General features: G+C 34.7%; 3 protein-coding genes and 1 pseudogene across 3 annotated transcripts; 1 reads left to right on the top strand and 3 right to left on the bottom strand.

Moving 5' to 3' along the window:
• Positions 1-282: 282 nt before the first annotated feature.
• LOC143553009 (uncharacterized) lies at positions 283-6,826 on the bottom strand. The gene is made up of 12 exons (XM_077043088.1): positions 6,654-6,826; positions 6,210-6,543; positions 5,137-5,314; positions 5,008-5,057; positions 4,134-4,226; positions 3,964-4,052; positions 3,107-3,185; positions 2,916-2,998; positions 2,659-2,737; positions 1,368-1,959; positions 618-891; positions 283-543 (listed from the first exon to the last, which is right to left on the bottom strand). The coding sequence occupies exons 1-12, from the start codon at positions 6,683-6,685 to the stop codon at positions 411-413; spliced, it is 2,016 nt and encodes a 671-aa protein (XP_076899203.1). The 5' UTR covers positions 6,686-6,826; the 3' UTR covers positions 283-410.
• A 1,907-nt stretch (positions 6,827-8,733) lies between these two features.
• LOC143553008 (cation/H(+) antiporter 28-like) lies at positions 8,734-13,663 on the bottom strand (annotated as a pseudogene).
• Positions 13,664-14,405: 742 nt separating this feature from the next.
• On the top strand, positions 14,406-19,443 carry LOC143553022 (peptidyl-prolyl cis-trans isomerase FKBP42-like). Its single transcript, XM_077043100.1, has 9 exons — positions 14,406-14,421; positions 15,671-15,739; positions 15,967-16,146; positions 16,540-16,629; positions 16,717-16,775; positions 16,881-17,006; positions 17,747-17,869; positions 17,957-18,109; positions 19,063-19,443. Exons 1-9 carry the CDS (start codon positions 14,406-14,408, stop codon positions 19,393-19,395), a joined length of 1,149 nt encoding a protein of 382 aa, XP_076899215.1. The 3' UTR covers positions 19,396-19,443.
• A 636-nt stretch (positions 19,444-20,079) lies between these two features.
• LOC143553021 (uncharacterized) lies at positions 20,080-20,669 on the bottom strand. The gene is made up of 2 exons (XM_077043099.1): positions 20,324-20,669; positions 20,080-20,177 (listed from the first exon to the last, which is right to left on the bottom strand). The coding sequence occupies exons 1-2, from the start codon at positions 20,667-20,669 to the stop codon at positions 20,080-20,082; spliced, it is 444 nt and encodes a 147-aa protein (XP_076899214.1).
• Between the last annotated feature and the right edge of the window lie 3,298 nt (positions 20,670-23,967).

Raw genomic sequence — 23,967 nt, 5'->3', positions numbered from 1 at the left:
TTGTTTTTGATCTGCAGATCTTGTAGTGGTGATGGTGGAGAAGGAGAACTTCCGTGTGCCGTTGGGGTTTTATTCGTTGAGTTCTTGTGTAATACGGAGTATTAAAAAAGTGTTTGGACGGGGTTTTCTTACAATCTTAAAATTAAAACACCTATTAATATTGTTGATTCATGAGGTTTTCTTAAATGAGGCTGCTGTTTAGCTTTAGTTTGGTCCACAATGACCTTTTCCTACCTATGAGGCTATGATGGATTCCATCAGTACATAAACAAACATATATGAATGCTAAAATTAACAATACCGACTCACACTAAACATCAAAAAACAATCAAACATAGAGAACAAACTATCATCTGTTGTACCTACACCCCATCCCCACGCAATCACAGAATAATTCACAGCTACCGCACTCACTGTCTGTGCTTCTGAGAAACAAACCGAATTCCTTGTTTTCCAAGATCCACGTTCATCACCTTCCCATCATCTGAAGCAACCGATACATTACACGCATCTTCAGAAACTTCAGTTACCGTCCCCTTGTGCCTGCACGAATACAGTTTTAGGATACAGAAATGACCGTTTTAACTTCTAATATAACTATAATTACAAAAACTCACCAACTATTATTGGATGGCTGATAAACTTCGACAATCTTTCCAACTGCATGTTTTCCCAGCTTCTGAATTATCCACTTCCCATCCATGACTGTATCTTTATCTTCCTTCATAGACGGCGGTGGCACCGGTCTCTTTCTCTTTGACCGCTGACCCTTGACACAGCTCTTATCATCCTCCCCAGGAGAAACCCACGAACTCTGATCATCACCATACGGGTTCTTAAACTTCAGTTTCAATAGAGGTTTCAGTTCCCTTTTAGGCGGACCATCGCCACCTGTCATCATACGATACATTTACAACAATCTTTTAAGTTAGATAGAGAAAAAAATGCATAAACAATCCCTGTGGTTTGACCATATTGCATGTCTAGTCCCCAGATTTTAAAAATTACAAACCTAGTCCTAACATTTGTGAGATGCTTATGTTTAGTCTCCACCGTTAATCTCATATAGATTTTAACACAAAAGTGATGCCATGTGTCATTCATGTGAGGTAATTGTGACTTTTCAAATTTAAAACTCTAATAAAATACCCTTTCAAACTCCAGAACTCCTGCCGCGGACCTTATCACCTTTGATCAGTGTAAAATCAAAGATTCGGTGCATAATAGAAGGTGATGAAGTCGATGTTAGAAGTTCTAGAGTTTGAAATAGTATTTTATTAGGGTTCCTGCAATTTTCAAAATCTGAGAGGGACCATATATGCAATTTTCTATTACATAAATTACAAATTTTATAAAAAAGAACTTACTTTTGGAAGTGGTCAACTCTGGGATAGACTTTGATGGAGAATTCACTACATTTTTATTTCTGCCACCTAAGTGTATAACCAACTTAGTCTTGGTATTATTGGGTTTGATTTCGGTCTCATCCAGTTGACTCGACCTTTGACTTTTCATTTTGTGTCTCGAGCTTCTATGATCGGTTTTCGATGGATCCACCACATTAACAAGTTTAAGTTTTACAAGCTCCGGTCGGTCAACAGGCCGGTCAACACCGTCGGTCAAATTAGCTTCCTCATCCTTGTTATCCCCAGTAATGGACCCGATAGATTGAGCATCACTGTGTTCAATTCTACCAAACTTGTACTTCTTGTTTCCGGGTTTCTTATTATTCTTCTTGGGAGAATTATTGGCTAATCCTTTGAGGGAAAACTTTATTGAATGGCCATATTCTTTTTTTACTGGTAGTTCTTCATCCTCGTCATCAGAATAAGGTGTGATGGCAAATATTTCTTGTTGAGTTGGCAGTCCAGCAGCAGCTCTTAGGCTTGCAATTAAGTCCTGGTCAGCTTTGTCTCTCCTCCTCCATAGCTCTTGAACAGCATCTTCAAGATCCCTAACCTGAAACACCAAACGAATCAAAGTCAACCCTAAATAATTGACCTGGATGTGGCAAGACGGTTGGGTTTTCATTACTGGTTAGAGAGAGTTTGGATTTTATGTACAGGTTGAAACGAGTTAGATACTTTTTTGTCCATTTTTTATTAAATTTTATAAATAATTACTGTGTTATGCGATTACAAAAACAATATTTATTACATGGGATATATCATATGTAATCTTAAGAACTTGCATAGTTAAAAAAAACTATATCAAAGACACACATTCAAGACACTTCAAATTTCACATTTACCCATTTCATTAAATAATAATTAAAATATGACTATTACGCCCTTCTTCTCCTAACACTTAAACTCTCGTAAACTAAATTTTTACATAGGGGAAGGGTATTTATGTCATAGATATGAAAAAGAGTATATTTGATAATTGATATTACAATCCTTTGTTGGATAAATATGATAGAATTCAAGGGTTTAAGAAGGATATATAAAATTGTCTCCTATTACATTTGATGATCTAAATCGTTGAATAAAACAAAATAGAAGATTGTATGCATAAAAAACAGATTTTGGACAGAAATTCAGCATAAATGAAATTCTAACTTTAAGTTAAAAGACAGCTCAAAGTGATCCAATCATAAATGAATCGAACTGCCACCTCTAGGTTGACCACATTTTGTAGTTGAATCTATATGCGTACCTGGTAACATTCTCCACGGCATGACGCACATGTGTACTGCAGGTGATTATTCACTTGAAATTGCAAATACTTTTCATCACTGCAATAAAAAAATTCACAGTTAAAGTTCTAATGTTAAAAGGGAAAGAGTATGTCACTGATTTCCACTTTATGCAGCAAGAATTTCCCAACAGAATATGAGTACGAAAACAGTGTCCAAATAATTCAACAGATAAATGAAACCATTCTACAAGACCATAAACAAGTAGAAAACATACCTAATTCCATCACAGTGGCAATGCACCCACCGCTGACAGATGTCACAACAAACCATAGGTGTCGATTCAGAGTCTCTATACACCTGTTTTTATTTACACCATCAATTAATATATATCAATACATGGCATGTAAGTACCAAAATAAAACTTACAAGAAATGCAAGCAACGATACATCATATGTTAATCATACCTTTAGACAAACAGGGCAATAATTTCCCTTCACAAACAATCTTCCACAAGCATCACAGCAAGTATACCCTAGAAACCACCTTCAAAATGTTGTTTTGAAAATGATTAACAACTTTAAATAAAGATAAAAAAATACCATCTTCAGTTTTCAAAATCGCTAATAAACAGAGGGAAAACCTTTTTATCAAACAAATAGATAATGCATTAGTTATCATTGCAAATAAAATTAATATAACAAATTCTCAATTCTTCAGATAAAAAATGATTTAGAAAGTTGCATTTGTTAAAAAGAATGTGAGCAACTTTTAATACACTTGATCTAGGCCTGTAAACAACCCGAACGAAACACACTCGTGTTTGTTTCGTTCAACTTTAGCTGAACAAACGATCGAAGACGAACAATTAAACAAACAAGGTTTTCTTGTTGATGTTTGTTCATTAAGAAAATGAACGTATTAGTGTTCTTTCGTTAACAATATAAATGAACGGTTCACAAACAAACAGAAACTGAACTACAACCAATTAAAAGTGCCGTTAAAAAAACAATTAAAAATAATGTGAACAACGATGTGTTGGGCCTAAAAAGTTATTCGAACAAGACTTGGATATTTATATAATCAAATGCAAACGAAGGAACATAAACAGACGTAAATCTAATGAACATAAACAGACACAAAACTAATGAACATAAACAGACGTAAAACTAAAGTACATAAACGTTCAAGCATACAAAATTAAAAGAATGAACCTGAGCGAAGTTTCACAAACACAAATGAACGAAGGTGTTCATGTTCGTTCGTTTAACTAAACTAACAAAATTTTGTGTTTAGGTTTGTTCGTTTAGTAAATAAGCAATACCTGAGACTTGAACCGTTCCCTGGGACTTTAGATGCACAGCTGTGACAGCTTGTATGCTTGGGGCACAAGTAAGGTCCTCTGCTCACATTCTAAAAATTCTCAACATTAAAAAACATTATGGTACCATTTTAATGACTGTAACAAAAAAACAAAAAAGATCAACATTTTACCTTGTGTGGAGGGTGTTGACAGTAACAGTGATATGCACCATCACATCTTCTGCAAAACATGAGCTTGGTTGGATCACCAGTTCTTTTGCATACCTAGTTTACAATGTCATTTGAAATATTAAAATAAATAACATAACAATAAGGTTTTATGCCAAATAGATTTAACTAATTAATACATGCTACAACCACTTCTACAAATGCCAAACAAACACAAAATGCTTTTCTCAGTTTTCAAACATATTACTCTTTAGGTTTAACTCAAATCAAATGCACTTTATTGCATACTATTTGGGTAGTTTCAGAATTAAAAACCCAGTACTTCAAATTGTTTTTTGATTATTACTTTTAGTATTTGGATCTCAACTGAACTAATGTGAGCCTTTATGTAACTACTTTAGTGGGATAAAAGTATTGGTACCCCCAAACCAATAGAGATGCACATGAAAACCGTTTCTGAGAAACCAAAACCGAGAACGTAGGTTTGGGGCCAGTTTTATGATTTGAATGCAGACACTGATTTAGGAATCTGCTTGTGAGAAACCGATCTTAAGAACCGGTTTGTAAACCGGCAGTGCTGACCTTTTAAACGTCTAGCCATTAAAAAAAGGCTATATAGCAAAAAAAAAACATAAATTTTACCGTTTGGAGCATTTTTGACCTTTGTGACCATTGGCCCACGTATGTTGGTATAAATAAGGTAATGGATGTGTTCGTTTAATCAGGGCACTCAAAAACACAAAACAATGCCTTCGATGTAACCAAACTCAGGAAAACATATGAAAGAATTATAACCCAAGTTCCAGAGGAGTTAACACCAAATGTCGCATGTGAGCACATGTTGAATTAAAAATTAGCATGTTAACTAAGTACTAACCTCACATACACGACACGAAGGACAGGTCCAGGAGCTCCAGTGAAACAAATCTGCAATCAACACTACAATTATCAGGAACAAGATATAAACAAAAACTAAAGCATGATTATTAATTACAATAAATTGTACCTCTATCATGAGCCCAAGCTTTCAAACAGCCCCTGTGATACTTCTTACTACAGCTTTTGCATGATAGCATCTTCCTTGCATTCTCACTTCTTTCATTTTCACCAGAAAAGCAAAGGCGACACATTATTTTGGCATTAGAGACACCTTGTTCTTCTCCATCAACATCTTTAGTGACACTCTGTGTAAAACATATCAATCACACCCAAACATAAACATGAGTGAACAAGCTTGAAACATCAAGTCTTGATGGTTTGGGTCCACTTGAAGGCCAAAAATGATTAAACTGTTTCTATTATTTTAATATATAATCTTCAAATGGATTACAAGTCTAACAACTTTAGTTATTGAAACTACAATAATCAATGTTTCAAAATTATGACTGAAACAGACAAAAGAATAGCATTGTGTAGATTATTACATAATATGTATGGCAGTGATTAGTCAAAGATAAACAATATGTATGGCATTCTGTTTATTAAAACATGACCAGTGATTGGTCTCAAACAAAATTCTGAGAAATTAACAATCTAATAGATACTGAAACATAAAAAATACCACTTGCAAGAAATAAATACTGCATAATGCATTTAGTGTGACACATTGAGTTAACACCTATATTACAAAAGAAACAGACAAAAAGCCTATTCAACTTGATCAGTAACACACAAAACACACACACACACACATACTGTGATGATGATGAAGCACCTAGAAAAAGTTTAATGTAACTAGTTGTTATAAACAAGAACCTTCATGGTGCTATAATCAATTTCCCTAATGTCTCTACTCCCCTATCAAAACTTGACATTCTCAATTACACATATTTCATCATTAAGTTCAATTTTATAAGAACACACTACACACACGTGATACATATATAAAATACATATATAAAGATATGTTATTGGCTCAAATGATCTACACAGACTGCAACAATTTAAAACCTGCTCAACATTCTAAGACACAAACCCTAATCTTAATTATTTAATCACATACATAAACATGATCATCAAATACTCAATTAACAACATTTAACTTAACATTAACAATATTAATGAAACCAAACAACTTACCACAGTCTCTCCTGATTCAAATCTCCGAGCATAATCCTCGGCCACCAACGACGCAGCAGCAGCCTTCTTCTGCATCGCCGCTCGCTTATTCCTAGCCGTTAACATCTCCTCCGCTTCCAAAACCGCCGGATCGACCGTCATCCGCGGCTGCGGCGGAGCAGGCACAACCGTAACCTTGGGAACAAGCACCTGCACCGTCTTCTTCTCATCTTTAACCGACCACGGGTCCTCCAGGAACGATTTCAGCTTGGCAATTTCATCCAGAAACCCCTGTTTCCCCTCATTGCTCTGCAACTCGCGTGGAAACCCTAGCGAGCAGTAACAGATTCGACAGCTGGAAGAGAATTAAGAGAAAATAAACGGTTATAGTGAGCGGGAAATATAGATACATGTATGTGTACGTAAGTATATGTGTAATTGGAGAGTGAGTAGCGATTAGATTACCTTGTAATTGGGCAGGCGACGTGAAAGGCCATAGCAATGAGAAATTGGGGGTTTTTTTGATAAGAGATTTTAAAGGGCTTGTTATTTTTATTATTGTTATGGTTATTATGGATTCTTTTTATTTATAAGGACCCAAAGATGCAACACGGGTGTACATTATCACAAACTAATTAAACTCATTATAACTATTTAATTTTTTATAATCAAAGAAAAATAGGAATAATTAAGTTAGGTTCGTATCCGTTAATCGTTAAATGTTAGGTTCGAGGAAATACAAGGTTCTAGTTTTATGTGGTTAAAAATTATCCGTTGAAGGTCTTAAACTCACCTAAACACCAACTTGAAGTATCAATTACTTAATTGCAATTATAAAGATCCTATAATTTTAATAATTTAACAATTATATGTTATGTTGTTATTGTTATATTATGGTATGATATATTATGTTATTGTTATGTGTGTTACGTTATTGTTATGATAATTTATGCTATGATATGTTGTGACACAACGTAACATAACATAACATAAAGAATAAGAATGATACGATGATAATGAGTTTGAATTATTAATTTAGATTACGGTGTGCCTACATAACACCCTCCCCAGACCCTACTTATAGCTTTGCTGTCGATGGGACTTTACTGGGTATGATTGATTGATTGATTGAACGAACCAGAACCTTCCGAATACATGGTAGAGAGCCTAATGAGTTGTGATACGTTTGATTTTTTTATCATGCCAAAAGAAAATATATAATCTTTAGAGTTAATTCCATCGTTAGTCCCCATGGTTTTTTCTAAATGTTACATGTTTTGGGTATTACAACTTTCAAGTAACAGGTTTAGGTATTATGCTATATTTTTTTTGTAACAAACTTAGGTAGTAACACTAACGAGTGTTAAAACTTAACTGAAAAGCCCCTCACATGACAAACATGTGTCGATGTTTTCTTCACTTTCTAGATAAATACATATATTCGTCAATTTTTTTAGATAAATACCCTTTTAAAAAATCCTTGCTCGTATTCATAAATATTCCAACTGCCATTCAAAAACTAATTACTTTTTTAGATAAATACCCTTTGCTTTAATACATTGTGTATAATTACACACCTAATTTGAGTTTTCTAACAAATACCATAACGTTTTTCAAAATATAGCTAAATGTTCTTTGTTATGATAAGAACTCGTTTATATAGCCATACCTAGGTGAACATAAGTGGAAACGGACAATTACTATAACAGGTCGGTTTAAAACGAAACACTTTTAAAGAATTTTGCATCATTAAATAATTATTTTAAGGATAGTGAGTAGTGACCACCACCATATTATTATATTTATTATATAATATAATTGAGAACTTTGGTGTCGCCAAGTTCCCGTTAGGCCACATGGCGCCTACCATATTGATCAAGGCATTTTGTTTTTTTTTCTGTTACTTTCGGTACCGTAACAAAAACCGACTGAATGTCATTTACTTATAGTTTTGGTATCGTAATGAACGTGACGTAAACCGATAGAATTCATGTAGACTCACAACATTTTGTTTTAGTTATGAAACCGTAACAAATGTAACGAAAACCTATCGAATGTCAGTTGTATTTGTTTTTTAGTTTTGGTATAGTAATGAACGTGATGAAAATAGACCGAATTTACGTAGATTCCAGCCTCCAAGTCCGGGTTCGACAACGTTCGTGTCTAACCAATGCTAACCCATTGGTCTACCTCCATTTTTATATTATTTCTGGTTTTAGTTTTGGTGCATGTAACCGAAACCGATCGAATTTGCGTCAAATAACGCTCGTAATTTATCATCGCGCGAGTTTTACCAACATGTCCGGCGCAATGCGCCGGGGTAAAACACTAGTTTTAGGTATAATTCATTTATAGCGTAATTCAATTAAAAATTTCAGTTTATTTTAGTGGTTAAACACAAGCATTCTAATGTTTAGGTCATGAGTTGAAATTTCCTGTCTACTCGCCCTTCCCTTTCGGCTGATCCGACCCGATCAACCCCCCCCCCCCCCCCCTCTGTCTCTTCTGTTTCTTTTTATTTACCTTATTTTTATTTGATTTTTCTTGTATTTTTATTGTCTTTTCTTTTCCTTTTTATGTATTGCTTGATTTTTTTCGTTTATTTAACTCTAATTTTAATGTATTTTTATACCTCATATATATTATCTTTTAAGCTAGTTTTATTACTTTTATCTAAGCTAGGGTGGTTGACATTTTAATAGATAAAAATATCCCAAATCAAATTTAACAATTCTTTTTACATTCTTGATTACTACTTTACAACTATACTAGCTTACATAATAGAGAACTCTTCATGTAGACCCTGAAGTTTCCCTCTAAGTTTATGTTGTTGAATAATCAAAACAGAAGCTGTTGTTGAAAAATCAGTTGCAGAAAGAATATCCCCAATCGGACCCAACTCAGGACAAGCCTCCCAATCATTCATACCCGTGGTCAAGGTCGAGTTGACCCGCGCTCCCCGTCCCACAATAAACAACCCGTATTCGCCTTCTAACGACTTAATTGTCGAATAAGTCTCACCCGAGTTTGAAAGGTACTTCTCCATATACGCAACATGTCCCGTGGCTACATGTTTGTCATAAAACTCGGCGAAAAACTCGTCGTCTTGCTTCAGTTCTTCCTCGTATTCTGTTGTTTTGGCTCTAGCTCTTGTTATCCTTGATGACACATTGTCTCCATTTGTGTCTAGTAGGAATCTTATGATTGTGAGTTTGACTCCAGGGTGTCGGGCCACTCGCCCTGCGTAAGATAGTGCTTCGCGGTCGTCTTTTCCGGCTATGAATATGATTGCTGCGTTCATGCATTTGGTTGATCTTGTTAACTGGATGGATCCGAGACCTCGGTCTACTAATACGCCAACTGAACATGGTGCGTGACGTAGAACCTGTGTTGGAAATAAAACGTTTGCATGTCATTGTTGTTGTCATAGTAATATTATATATAGAAAGCAATTACAGAGTATCATACAAATGTATATTATTAATTAGATAAAACTTAACTAAATAATAGGCTTGTTTATGAAGGATTAATCCTTCATTAATCTTTCAGTTTAGGCTCGTGAGTCCATTCGAGCTTGATAAGTGAAGCTCGGACACTTTTATTAAACAAGCTTATTTTTAGGCTTGAGTTCGTTTCAGCTCGTCTCGATTCGATTCAAGTTTTTAGCTAACAAATCTCAAGAAATCATAAGCGGTTTGGTAGGTTAGCAGTCAATCATGAATTATAATGAGTGCCAGGGGTGCCCTGTTTTTTTGCGCATTGTAAATTTATCCATTTTCACCAGAAATTTGTTATACGTGGTGCAAATTTAGACGGCCGTGGCCAAAATGTTGAGTCCCCGCCCCCCCCCCCCCCCCTCATTTTGATGATTTTTTTAAATAACAGTTATCAAAGAGAATGAAAGAGAATGAAATTTGATTGGAAAACTAGAGTTAAAGTCGCTATATGAGACAACGACTTCAGTTTCATGAGCAGTTGATAACAAACGAAATTAAATTTCATGTAACTGAAGTTGCTATCTCGTATAGCGACCATGACTTTTTTCATTTCAAGTCATTGTCTTAGATAACAAGTATAATCTAATAACTTCAATAATGTTATTACCTTTCTATTGACACTACGAAACTCCAAATAGCTTGTGTTGAACGTCCCATCTTGTTGTTGATTCTTGTGGAACGGGAGGATGATCAACGACGCCAACAAATCTTCCGCGAGTACACAAATGTCGTGATGCATAGTCGCAAGAGGACAAAGCGTAAGCAATCTTTTTACCTCAATCCCTTCAGAATGGTCCCTGACATGATTATTTATCGTGTTCGTGATGTTTTCTCTCGTCTCCAAAATACCTTCATCCGTTATGGCCATCGCGTCCACTCCTTCCCCACGCACTAGTGTTGATGCAGTTGTGTCGGTTAACTCGATCATATCGTTTACATACACCATCATACTTGGTTGAGTTGGCCCTTGGGAGATTTCCATGAAGTTAATGGCTGATTGAATGTTTTCTGGACCATGAAGGCATAAAATCATTCGTAGCTCGTTGGATGGGTCGTGCCATTGGAGTGCCATTCGTTGTGTTGGTGATCGCTTTCTTGCGCGCTCGATGATGTTTTTGACGACCATTGGGGCATAGATGAAGGTGAGGAAACTCACCATTACCATAACCACACTGTCTGAGGGACTAATTATATATCTCTGTATATGATATAAACTCCATGTCACAAACCAAAAATATAGTTATATTCTAATGATTTTTTAAAAAAAAAACATTGGTTCAAAACCATGATGAGTAACGGATTATTCTTTGTTGGACTTCAAATTTATGTTAGTCATTGTCTTACATTGCTAGAAAAATGAAGACAATCATCAACATATTACTAAGGGACCCCTGACACGAATAAGCGCAAATATAGGCATCACTAATTTATTGGAAAAAAGTGTCTCGCTCTCATTGTAGGCGTAGTTATAAGTGATCCCTTGGTATAGATTCCGTCCTAAGCCGTCGATAAATTGATTAAGCATGTTATGTTCTCCCATAGTCATCGACGAGACCCACTTTCACCGATATATTTTCAACGGGTACATTCGTCACAAAGCCCTCCATTTTATATTATCTAGCCGAATTGAATTTCCAGAATGTTTGTCTTCTTGCCACTAAAGTGGCTATTTCATACATCATGAACAACAAAAGACAAAAGTTCCAGACACTCATCTAATCTAGTCAGATTTGCATCCTTCAAAAATCTAAAGTCACTATCTTATACAACAACTAACATCTAAAGTCCAGTAAAAAAGATCAAAAATTCTCATCATGCGTTTTCAAAATAACTTACTGAAAAACTTTTGTAGTTTGATCTATGAAATTAAATCCTATGCAGGCAAGAAATTTATATTGAAACTTACTTGCCTAGCCAATATAGCCATAAATATATGAAAATGGCCCTTGATACCTAAAAGCAATCCAGAAGCCACCGAGTCCTGCCAATGAAACCCCAACATCACCCCAGAAATAAGACACCCAACAACCTTCCCAACAAGTATTGTCACAAACAACAACACAACACTAGCCCACGTAAGCCAATTACCCGCATCAAACAGAGCAAAATCAACCTCAAACCCAACCCAAAACATAAACGCTGGGAAAAACAATAACCCGAAAAAATACTTCACTTTACCCGTCAACAACTTCGACAACCTCCCATCTCGTGGCATAACAATCCCCGCCAAAAACACACTTAACATCATATTAAACCGCGCGATCAAAGGCGAAAGACTACACACGAGTACAAGGCTCGCTAATGACACGATCAAATGCGACCCTTTCATTAACTTACCCGGCGGGTTTTGACTATCAACCCATCTCATTAACAATGGTATGCATTTAGCAGCCAAAATGGTTTGGACAACAAGTACTCCTAGCATTAAAAGAATCTCCCCAACCGTACGGACCGTAAACCCGTCCACGGGGTCGAAAATAATGTACCCTATGGTAAATACTAAAAGGGAAATGAGGTCGGATATGACCGCGGTTGAGATTAAGAAACGGCCGATGTCAGATTTGCCTATTTTGAGGTCGTTGATGATGCGGGTGAGGAGGGGGATGCGGTCCCGCATATGATGAGTGAGATGAAGACGTCGAATTCGATGCTTGGTTCGTAACTAAGGTGTAAAAATGGTGTGATGAATAAGGATAGGAGGAATGTGAGGAGTAAACCGGTGCTTGCTACTTTACTTCGCGAATGGGTAGTCGGGTGAATATTGCGGGGTCGATTTGGAGGCCGATGACGAACATGTGGCAGATCATGCCGAATTCGGCTACATAGCCGAGTGCCATGTTGGCGTCGTCGCTGAAGTTGTTGCGTAAGAATGGTAGGTTGCTTAGAGAGAATCCTACCTGCATTCATCAAGTGAGAAAAAAGCAAGAATCAAAACTCGGTGACTCAAGAACGAAAAATGTAACTCCAAAACCGATTAGGCGATTACAAACTCATAACCATAAATACAACTTTGATTAGGTTATATAGACCAATACTAGGTAGGTGGGTGATTGTTGGACTTGATTCCAGTCCTTGAGATCAGCACAACCTGCCTCATTGACTTGAGGACGGGAATTAAGTCCAACAGTGACAATGTTCAAGCAGTTCAAGGAAATGTTCAAAATACTAACATTTAGAAAATAAATTAGTCGTCTCGTTATTTAAAATTTAAGCTTATTAAGAATAAACAAGTTGAGCCGAGCTGACTAGCTTAACTTCGAGTCTGAGCTAGAACTGAAGGTGGTTGGCTTGGTTAACTTGTTAACCAGCCCTATGTAAGAAACCATATGACAACTTAATTGACCAAAAGTTCAAATCATGCCTAAGATATAGAATAAACAAGAAATGCACAAGATCATGGACATAGACGTTACAATGGCTTCGGAAATGATGCGTGGTTGTGAATAAGGGCGTAAGATCATGTGCAAGACGTTACACAAGGCTATCGTAACGATGAATATCAGCATATTCACCGCGATATTAGCCACTTTCATGACCGTAACTTGTGTGCATCTAGGGTCTTTCACGGTATCTTTATTGTTCGCGTCCATATTTGATCTATTGTCTCGATCACACCCTACGTCCAAATCAATTCGTAACACATATCACCTTTATCTTGAATCCATACGGTTGATACCGCGGGATCTTGAGAAATAATGCTCATAAACTTAGTTATGGGATTCTTGAAACAAAATAAAAAAGGTTGGATTAGAGGGACGAAATGAAGAATGAATGTGAAGAAAGTATGCATAGAGAAAATGGGTAGGGTTGTCACGGCCATGATGGATTTGAAAATAGAAAGAGGATAGTTAGAGTGAAAGGTGAATTTGTGATTGCCTTGTGTATTATCATGAGAGAATATTGGGGAAAGTGAGTGAAGCTCCATATTTTTCTACTTATTACCAAGGATGGGTGAAAATAGCCATTTAATGGGAACAAGTAGGAACCCATTTGTAATGCTATTCTTGGATTTTTTTTCTATAAATCGAATAGTTTTTTTGGTTTGATTTTGTCTTTGACTAACTTTTTTTAGTCAGCTAACGACGCAAGCAGAGTGGAACCTTCTTTGATAGTCTCTTTCATTATAATATTGAAAGCTTTCCCGCCCAATGCTTTGTTAATGTCAGAGTTGATATCAAGATGAACGGGGAAGGCAATAAGAAATGTTCAAGATAAAGACTAGAAGAAACAAGATAAACACTAGAAGAAAGGTTTTAACGAGCACGGAAAAATACTGAATACGATAATGATACATTCACAGCGGAAGATATACTTTTTTTTCCTTTGATTTCAACTTCAAAATGTTACGATATTGAACTTCAAATTTTCATATTAGAAAAGTATTTTAAGTTTTACTGATAAACCTTATAATAGAAAACATATAAAAAGTTATTAAACAATGATGATTAACATATATTATTTATTATTTACTTTGACGATCAAAACTAACTTAGTGAAAAAAAAATATACACAAATAATAATTATTTTTATTTATTATATAAACTTTTTCCCTAAATGTTATGCACAATATTTTAGAGCGAGCTGAAATCTCATATATCACTGGTCTGATTGAGCACTTCCCGGTTGCTTCTAGCCGAAGTGATTCAACCACGATCGGACCATATATGAACTAAACTGATGACTAAAACTAAAATGGACTGGAAAGACTACAACTAAAACGATGGAGAAAAAGAAACGTATATGAAAAACAATGACGTATTCAATCCATTTCAAATTTAAAAATTCATATACAGACCAAGGGGGTGTTTGGGATTCCTTATTTTCATCAACTTATAACTTATAAACTTTTTGAAAAGTTAATAAGGTGTATAAGGTGTTTGGCAAACCATAAGGCCTTATGGATTTTAACTTATGGTGAAGACAAAATAGAGGGGTTTTGAAAAGTTAGGAATATGTAACTTATTAACTTAATGAGTTTGATTTACCTATTACACCCCTCTCACCCTTAAACCTCATTACACTCCTTTAAAAAAAGAGTGTCCCTTTTGGTCATTTTGATTTTCCCCAACACATAAGCTAATCCTCCAAACATTCTTTTAAAAACTTCTTTTCAAAATTTCATAAGTTCATAAATCATTTTAATCAAAAGTCCTTTTTTCATTTAAATAAGCAATCCCAAACACCCCTAACTAAAAAGTCTTAAACATTGGTGGTCAAAATGTAAAATTGCAGAAAGTTTGGCCTGCCAAAATGTGCATATTCATAAACAACTTCAACCCCCCAAAAGTAGTTGTTAATTTAGTCATAAATAGTATACACTCTCTCGAATCTTCTTCGATCACTTCAAAGTACGATTAGTAGTTACACACTTCCAATTCCAAATCAGGTAACATTCAGTTCCAATCGTACTTCACCTGATATATTCGGAGCATAAACTTGATTTCCGAATTCAGATTCCTGTTTAATCTACTAAATTGATGAGATTATTACTGTAATTGCGATTGTTGATGTTGAATTTTGTTATGTAGTTGCTGATTTGTGTAATATGATTGTTGATGTATGTACCTTTACATAGAGTTGAAGTGGAAATCCTTAAGGACTTGATCTTTTGTAACAAATTATACGTGTCACACAATATATGTATACTTCAAGACGGTTATCAATCTTTATATATCAGGAATCTGCCTCATAACTTTTTTATGTTTTGATATAATATATTGGTTTAATGGTTCATTTAAGTCCTTGTTAAATAGTCAATTTGGTACAAAGTCTACTAGGAGGGCTAGGAACTGGCACCACATCTAATGTTTTTATTATTCAATGTACTTGAAATTTGAAATATGTCAATCTATTTGTGTCTAGGGCTTTAGGATATGGAAGTAATTTAATTCTTTTTATATGAAAAATGATTAAAGATTAAATTCCATAGTTGTGAGTTGTGACCTTTCTAAAGTTTAATGTATGCTTGTATTGTATGATTTCCAGGTCAAGATGGTGAAACAGAAATCATGTCTAACGGTTCTTCTATGACTCATGACGGGCCTCCTCAGAATGGTAGTGTGCCCCAACACCTTGATTCAGAAGTGTTGATATATTAGAAAATTTTGACAGGTGGCAAAATGGGCAGTTGGTTCCCGGACTGGGTTGACCCAAAACGCCTTCTGTCCAAGATTCTTGAACTTTCTATAAATGAAAAGCTAACTTTCTGAGTAAAGTTTGTACATTTGAAATATACTTCGGTTTTGGTTGAATGTTGACCCAAAGTAATACCTTGTATACAGGTCAAGATGCTGATGAGGAAATTGTGACTGAAGGATCTTCATTTGTGCATAATGGGTCTCAAGATGATAACGGGCCTCCTAAAATTGATACCAAAGTGGAAGTCATCCATGAAAAGGTTACAAAGCAGGTCATTAAGGAAGGTCATGGTGAAAAGCCATCAAAATATTCAACTTGCTTTTGTAAGTCCTCTTTCCATTCGTAGGCTTTTTTTGATGCAAAATAAGTGACCACAAACAATAAACACACAGTTTATGTTATGTACATATAAGCAATTTAATAGCAGAATGTCAATAATATGAACTGGTAGTTTATGCACGGGTCAAAATGAGTTGGGTCAGGTTCGTTTGACCCAAAGCACCTTTTGTCCCAAAGTATTCAACTTATGACGTATAACTAGTGCCACACATGCTTACCAAGTCATGTATGTCAATAATTGTCTTATCTTTTAAATTAAATAATTTTTTAGGTTTTAATGCATTATGCATTTTCAGTGACCTCCAAATTGTATAGGTCCAAAACTTAAGATATCATCTCATGACAGTATTATTATAAACATATTTTTTGTTTTGTAGTGCACTACAAAGCATGGACTGAAAGTACCCAACACAAGTTTGAAGACACGTGGCAAGAGCTACAACTAACTGAAATAGTCTTAGGGAAAGGTATTGTTATTAAGAAAGTCAAAATATCATTTTTACTCTCCAATGAAAAAACAAACCTTTGACATTTATTCCCCGTTTTTGCACCAGAGAAAAAAGAGATGGCAGGATTGGCAATTGGGCTATATTCCATGAAAGCTGGTGAACGCGCTCCAAAAGAGAGCGCGTTCACCAGCTTTCATGGAATATAGCCCAATTGCCAATCCTGCCATCTCTTTTTTCTCTGGTGCAAAAACGGGGAATAAATGTCAAAGCTTTGTTTTTTCGTTGGTTGGGAACTCGGGTATGGTGAAGAAGGAAGCTTTTCTTTTCCAAACGTGCCACCTAAGGCAGATATCATCTATGAAGTTGAGCTAGTCGGTTTTGATGAAACCAAAGAAGTAAGTATCTATACAATGCACTTGTGCTAATCACACCTTCAACCGGTAGCATCGCGTGCAAGTCACATTCTGCACAAAAAAGTATCTTATAACCTTTAACTGAACAAACGATTGAACAGGAAGAATTAAAAGAAGAGGTTTCTTGTTCATGTGTGTTCGCTAAAAAATGAACATGTTCATGTTTATTTATTTTCGTTCGTTTTTATTATTTATCAACGGTTCACAAACATAAATGTACGAACATAACTAAACATAGATGAACAAAAATAACTGAGCTGAAACCTGTTAAAAGTAATGTGAAGAACAATGTGTTACGTGTAAAAGATTATTACAATAACTAAGTTGTAATGGTAAATTTTTTCTTTTATGAATATATTAACTAGCCTAAACGAACAAACAAAACCGAACATAGATGACTGAATTTAATTGAGCTGAAACCAGTTAAACGTAATGTGAAGAACAATGTGTTGGGCCTGAAAAGTTATTACATCCAAACAAAGTTGTAATGGTCAAAAAACGAACGCAAACAAACATAAACGAATTTAAAAAACGAACATTCACGAACATAAATGAACCAAAAATTTTGTTCATGTTCGCTTATCAAATAAACAAACTTCCCACCGAATGGTTCATGAATTGTTCACTGAACGTTCGGTTTGTTTACGTGCCTACAAAAAGGGTATAAATCAGAAACAATCACTCATCACAGGATTAAATTTGTCATTCTTGTTTTTATCAAGGGTAAAGCGCGTAGTGATATGACAGTAGAAGAGAGAATCAGTGCAGCAGATAGGAGAAGGATGGATGGAAATAATTTGTTTAAAGAAGACAAACTAGAGGAGGCTATGCAACAATATGAAATGGTCAAACTCATTATTCTATAAAGCTTGATTTGTGTATTTTATTTTATAAATATTGTTCTAACTGTTGTTTGTTAATGAACATAATAGGCCATTGCATACATGGGTGATGATTTCATGTTTCAGTTATTTGGCAAGTATCAGGACATGGCTTTGGCGGTTAAAAACCCGTGTCACCTTAACATTGCAGCTTGTTTGATAAAGCTCAAACGTTATGAAGAAGCCATTGCTCAATGCTCCATTGTATGTTTCCGATTCATAAATTATATTAGGCCTGTAGATGAAGCGAACGTTTAGTGAACCATTATTAAAGTGTTCAGCAGCAAGTTCGTCTATTTAATAAACAAACGAACATGAACAAAAATTTTTGTTTATTTAGTTAAGCGAACGAACCTGAACACATGTGTCATTCATTCATTTATGTTCATGAACGTTCGTTTACATTCATTAACATATTCATAAAGTTTGTTCGTCCCATTACAATATAGTGTAGTTTTATGAAACTGAAATATCACCGGTTACAATTTAATCTGGTTTTATTATTTTTTTTAAGCCCAACGCCACGAACACGAACATGCTTTGTTCGTGTTCGTTCGGTTCGTTTACAGGCATATGCGTTATGTTTTGGCATGATCAAGCATTGTCCTTAACCTAGTAATTATGAAGATTATGGATGCAAGACTAAGATCTAAACATAACATATTCTTTTAATATCAATTTTTTTTTATTTCCACTAAATAACTAATGTGCTAATTCTAATAACATTACAATAATTAATATGTTTTGCTAATAAAGTGGTTTGAAGTTTTAGCACTTGGAATGCACTTCATTAACTTTTGACTTGTTTGACCCTCTTGACCTATGTGCAATTTAGCTAACTTAAAAAAAGAATATATTTTCTCGCCTATTTGACTCGCTAAAAACAAAGTATAACTCAAACCGACCCATTTACCAAATTGCTAAAGGATACAATGACTAAACTACCTTTGTATTTAACTTATTTTCTTAAATTAGTCCCCATTAGTTCTGTTATATTTTTAATTTTCTTTTGTTAAATGTAAGGGTCGTTAAGTTATTTTACATTCAAGTTTACTTTAGGGATGCACTTATTGAAGGTTAAGGACATGATCTGCAAGATACCTCAAATATAAAGGTTGCAATCTGTTTTTTTACCAAAATCTATATTTATTGTTCAGATACTCGCCGAGGATCAAAATAATGTGAAAGCACTATTCAGACGTGGGAAAGCTAGATCTGAACTTGGGCAGACAGATGCTGCCCGAGAAGACTTCATGAGAGCACGTAAACTTGCCCCTGAAGACAAAGCAATATCAAAGGAACTGTGTGTACTAGCCGAACATGACAAGGTTGTTTATCAAAAACAAAAGGAGCTTTACAAAGTATTATTCGGGCCAAGGCCTGAGCCTAAAAAGCCCAAGACAGTTACTAGCTGGTTTGTTGTAGTTTGGCAGTGGCTCGTCTCACTATTCTACAGGCTCTTCAGGCGTGAAAGGATCAAAACCGAGTGATCAGTCGTTTTAATTTAAGATGCTGGCTTTTATGGCATTGCTTGTTTAGTTGACTTTGTATGTGACAAATTTGTTGAAGGATAAAATAGTTTATAAAGTATATGTCTGTTCTATGTTGGAATCTAAGTTTTATAGTAAGTGAACTAGAAATTTATTTGGCCTTGGCTGCTACATGATGACGAGAAATGACGAATTGATCATAACATAGTCCGTATGTCCCTTATCGTATTTGAACATTTTATGAACGAGAAATGACGAATGCTATCGACTTTTTTCTATAAGCCGATGTTTGAGGCATTAGATGATGGATCACTTATTAAAAAAAGAATTAAAAAAGTTGGGGGTAGAATGCAAAGTAAACAACACTTGAATAGTTGAATTATCAAAAGTCTTAATACAAGGAAACCTTATAGCAAAACACAATTATTTCACTAACTTATCTCTCATTGTATTTTGCTTTATAACATTCCTCATTTTGTTAATTTTACATTATTTACTATGTCATTCTCGTATATATCACCCCCCTAAAATCCTAAATTATAAACACACATCACAACTCGTGTGAGCAACATTATGCACCCCCCGTTGATGTAAGCCAAAGTCACTGTTTCGCCTTCTTTATAGAAACGCTTGATTCGCATTCTCTATGTTTCCGTGTCTCAAATCTTGAATTCGATTTATGTGTCATTCTTTTGTTCCCTTTTCAGAAGATTGCATGAGTGAACAAGCAACTAATTGCGCCCATTGCCTCAACTTTGTCTTAATTTGTTCAGGATTCTCTCCTGCAAAATTATCATGGATATATAATCACGAAATAAACTCTACAAGAAAACCGATTATAATTGCTAATGGTTCTGCATGATTATGGCATTCGACAAACCTGGGCTAAAAATCTTCTATTGATCCTCACTATTATCACGTGACAAACTTCCTTCATCTAATGATTTGGATGACAATGAACCAAACTCTGCGAACTTTGACCTTGACGAACTCATGCTACGTGGACTCATCGTTGGGCTTGCAAGTCTATTCACTGCAAAATAATGATCAAGGGCTGGTAACGTGTTAGCTAGACTTTGACCACCATCCTCTTCAGTAAACACGAAACCAAGCTCAATGCAACCTTTTAGCTCCTTGAGGTCTTCATCAGACAATTCATCAGGGTTTTCAACGGTGAGTTCCCTCTTTCGTTCTTGCATGCGCATTTGATGGCATTTCCTTTCCCATGCTAACTCTCGTTCGCTATCTAGCATTGATAGTTGTCTTGAAAACATCTTTTTAGAGTTCCTCCAAAATGGGGTGCGCTATCTATGAGTTGACACTCCTCATTCTCGGAGTCATAAGGTGTTGATGACGGCGATGATAATGATGAAGTCATGGTTGCCTCGGTTTTAAAGTTAGACATGTTAAATAATAATGTATGCGATCTAACGTGGATCTATAGATGTAAATGTTTTCGAAAACACGATTAAACAGGTTGCGTTATGGCGGGTTGGGGCGACCGGGCAGAAAAACAGTTCGGCCGCCTCAACAAGCAGTGAAGAATTCTAGGGGGATGAAAGATTATGAATGAATCAAAGGATGAGGTATGGTGAATGAGGTCCTTTTAGACCCTTTTGTTCTTTCTTTTAACTAGAAAGCTTAAGCCATTCATTTGTTTCTTAATATAGGTATTCAAACTAGTGAACAATAATTACTTTAGGTTGAGGTTAAGAGAGCAAATAGGAGATCTTTGCTTCAATTGAAAATGTAATAAGAATGTTTCATTTAATTTTATTTTAAGTAATTACATTTGCATATTGTTTTATTAATGCAAATTTACTTATTCTAATAAAGTAAAATAACTAGGGACATGTGTCATTTGGAGATTCATTCTTAGCCTCAATTTCCTGCTTAAATTATTTTCTATTTTTAATAAAACCATATTTATGTCAGTGTAATCAAAACATATCAGTTCATCTTTTAATTAATAACTAATTACCTAAATTATAGAAATTTCAAATATGCAGATATTTATGTAAATATAATTAAATTATTTATATCTTTAATGAAATCAAATGTAGATCTAAAATGACATGAAATAAATTTTGAATGAATTACAATTTTATTCTCACAAATTTATTCAACCCGAGTTTGTCTTTTGGGTTTCTGGTTTCTCGGGTCGGGTTCTTCGGGTTTCGAAGTTTTAAATTTAGAACTGAAACCCAACCCAAATCTGTCACAGTTTTTTCAAGTTCGGGTTATTTGAGTTCGTGTTTTTCAAGTTGGGTTACTTGGGTTTCGGGTGTCTAACACATCAAAACTTAAATAAAAAAAAAGTAAATAAAAGCTACAACGTGAAAACCAAAGCAACATATAATTTTTATTCCTTATGTAAATTACCAAATAATAAATAAACATAACCCGGTAAAGCAACATGTATTTCGATTACGGATGTTATTAGCCGAGAGTAGAAAATATATATATACAATAAATAGTCGATCAACTATAATAGATGGAATAAGAACAAATAGAATGTGTAGAGTGTTCCATATACGTGTACATACCTAATAATAATATCATGTTTTTAAACAAATAGTTTATTCAGGTTTTTCAGGTTGACCCAAAACCTAAACATCAAATCCAAGAACCAACCTAGATTACTTAGGTTCCGGTTTAGTTCGGCCTTTTATTGGGTTCGGGTTTTTCGGGCCAGGTTAGTTTCGGTTGGGGATCGGGTTTTGGGTAAAAGTGACAACTCTAATTCAACCTTCATGGATCCGTGGAGTTTTCATCTATCTCTTTCGAAACTGTAATACAAAAGCGTGTTTTATTCATGCTAATTTTAAATATGACGTTATTTTATGTCATTATTAATAAAACATTTTATCATCTTTTGTTAGAATTTGTTATATTAAAAAAATATAATTACAACTTATAAAATCACTAAGTGCATATTTTTCGTGATTACGAAGGAGTTGGGTAACAACCACCAAGTACTCGTATGAATATTCCATTAGAAAATATAATTTGTACTTATAAAACCATTTAACTTGATAAAATATAGTTTTATTATTTTAAATTTAATCATTTAATTTTATAGCTTGATAGTATTTCTTTTAAGCATCACGTGTATCACACGGGCTCTAAAGCTAGTATGAGAATATAATCATATATATAGAGTACTAGTTTGATCCTCCCGTGTTACGGAAGTTTATTTAAAGTTTTGTTTCATAATCGTTTTGCTATCATATGATGATTTATTTTATTTTTTAATGTAGTTATGTTTTAATTTAATACATATATAATAGTTTGTTATTATATTTTTTAACGTTTGAGTTTTATCAGTTGAGATGTTTAGGTTTTTTAGATTATTAACGAACAAACATAAACGGACACAAGCATGTTAATTTTTTTAAATGTACAAGCATGAACACAAATATTTGTCTAATGAAAAATTTGGACGTTGTAGATGATAGACCATCAACGGAGAACATGTAAAGCAGATAAATTAAATTAGGGTTTGATGATGAAAGTGTTTGTCAATAAATGAGATCTTATAACCCATTTGAGGGCTATTAAAGTTTGGTAAGACTCATAAACCGTGAAAATTATTCTTTAATGATTAAGGGGTTATTTACAAATAAATGAAATGTTATAACCCGCTTAAGGGTTATATGGGTTTGGTGAGACCCATGACCCATGGAAATTATTGTTTGATTATGAAATAGTTTACAAATAAATGAGATGTTATAACCCATTTAAAGACTATCCGGGTTTGGTAAAAACATACCCGCGAATTCGGGTCAAATGCATGAGAAACCTCCATTTATAAATCAAGCAACATGGTGGCTCTAGAGAATGGGAGGAACAATTTGAGAGCGACACCTATGATTTTATGGTAGACAATTATATAGATAGTTAGATAGACGTTTGATTAATGTGTTCACAAATGAATTTGTTTGATAACGGCCATTTCTCTGGTGGGCTTTCGAAGCATTATGTTCAATACATAAAAGATGGCACTAAATGCTTAACCAAACAACTAAAACAGCCCAATTCAAAGACGCCCTAGTTATAGATCCAACTAGAACGGCCCATAAACAAATGTATTATTATAGTTTAGGGGTGCAGTAACTGTACGCTAATTCCTTAACGTACGATAGGTACTCGAGACACTCAAATGTAAAAAACAAAGGCAAAAACCCTAAAACGCTCACAAAAAACTAAAACGCTCAGCTAAAAACCCAAAACGCTCAAAAACGGTTTTCGTGAAAAAAAAAGTGAAATATTGATCGATTAACCATCCAAAACTGTTTTTTTCGGTGAACCAATGATTAAGTGGATATGTATTGACGAATCTAAGATGTTTGGATGTGATTTCATGGATCGATTTCGTGAAAAATGGATTCGCATACGTATTGTACGTTAATGCATTATTGTATCGGATCTTTTCCCATAGTTTAGTTTTTTACTCTTTATGTTTTTCTGATTTTTAATTCTGAGCAATTTCGTTAAAACCTTGAGATTCGTTAATTTCATCCTCATTGTTCAATAATTTTTTTAATGAAAAGGAAAAGATTGAACTCTTGA

This window comes from Bidens hawaiensis, unplaced genomic scaffold (genome assembly GCF_021521415.1).
Source record: "Bidens hawaiensis isolate Kalapana, Puna unplaced genomic scaffold, B.hawaiensis_p1.1 tig00017066_1, whole genome shotgun sequence".
In the NCBI taxonomy this organism is placed as follows: Eukaryota; Viridiplantae; Streptophyta; class Magnoliopsida; order Asterales; family Asteraceae; genus Bidens; species Bidens hawaiensis.
The sequence above is the reverse complement of the archived record's forward strand: the minus strand, read 5'-3'. Positions and strand labels throughout refer to the sequence as shown.

Excerpts from the sequence above, each read along its gene's own strand:
- LOC143553009 (XM_077043088.1), bottom strand. The coding sequence starts at position 6,685 with ATGGCCTTTCACGTCGCCTGCCCAATTACAAG. Across the intron at positions 6,544-6,653 it reads GTCGCCTGCCCAATTACAAG|CTGTCGAATCTGTTACTGCT; the intron begins GTAATCTAATCG and ends ATTCTCTTCCAG. Across the intron at positions 544-617 it reads CAGCCATCCAATAATAGTTG|GCACAAGGGGACGGTAACTG; the intron begins GTGAGTTTTTGT and ends GTATTCGTGCAG.
- LOC143553022 (XM_077043100.1), top strand. Across the intron at positions 15,740-15,966 it reads TGACGGGCCTCCTCAGAATG|GTCAAGATGCTGATGAGGAA; the intron begins GTAGTGTGCCCC and ends CCTTGTATACAG. Across the intron at positions 16,630-16,716 it reads TGAAATAGTCTTAGGGAAAG|AGAAAAAAGAGATGGCAGGA; the intron begins GTATTGTTATTA and ends TTTTTGCACCAG.
- LOC143553021 (XM_077043099.1), bottom strand. The coding sequence starts at position 20,669 with ATGTTTTCAAGACAACTATCAATGCTAGATAGCGAACGAGAGTTAGCA. Across the intron at positions 20,178-20,323 it reads CAAATCATTAGATGAAGGAA|GAGAGAATCCTGAACAAATT; the intron begins GTTTGTCACGTG and ends ATAATTTTGCAG.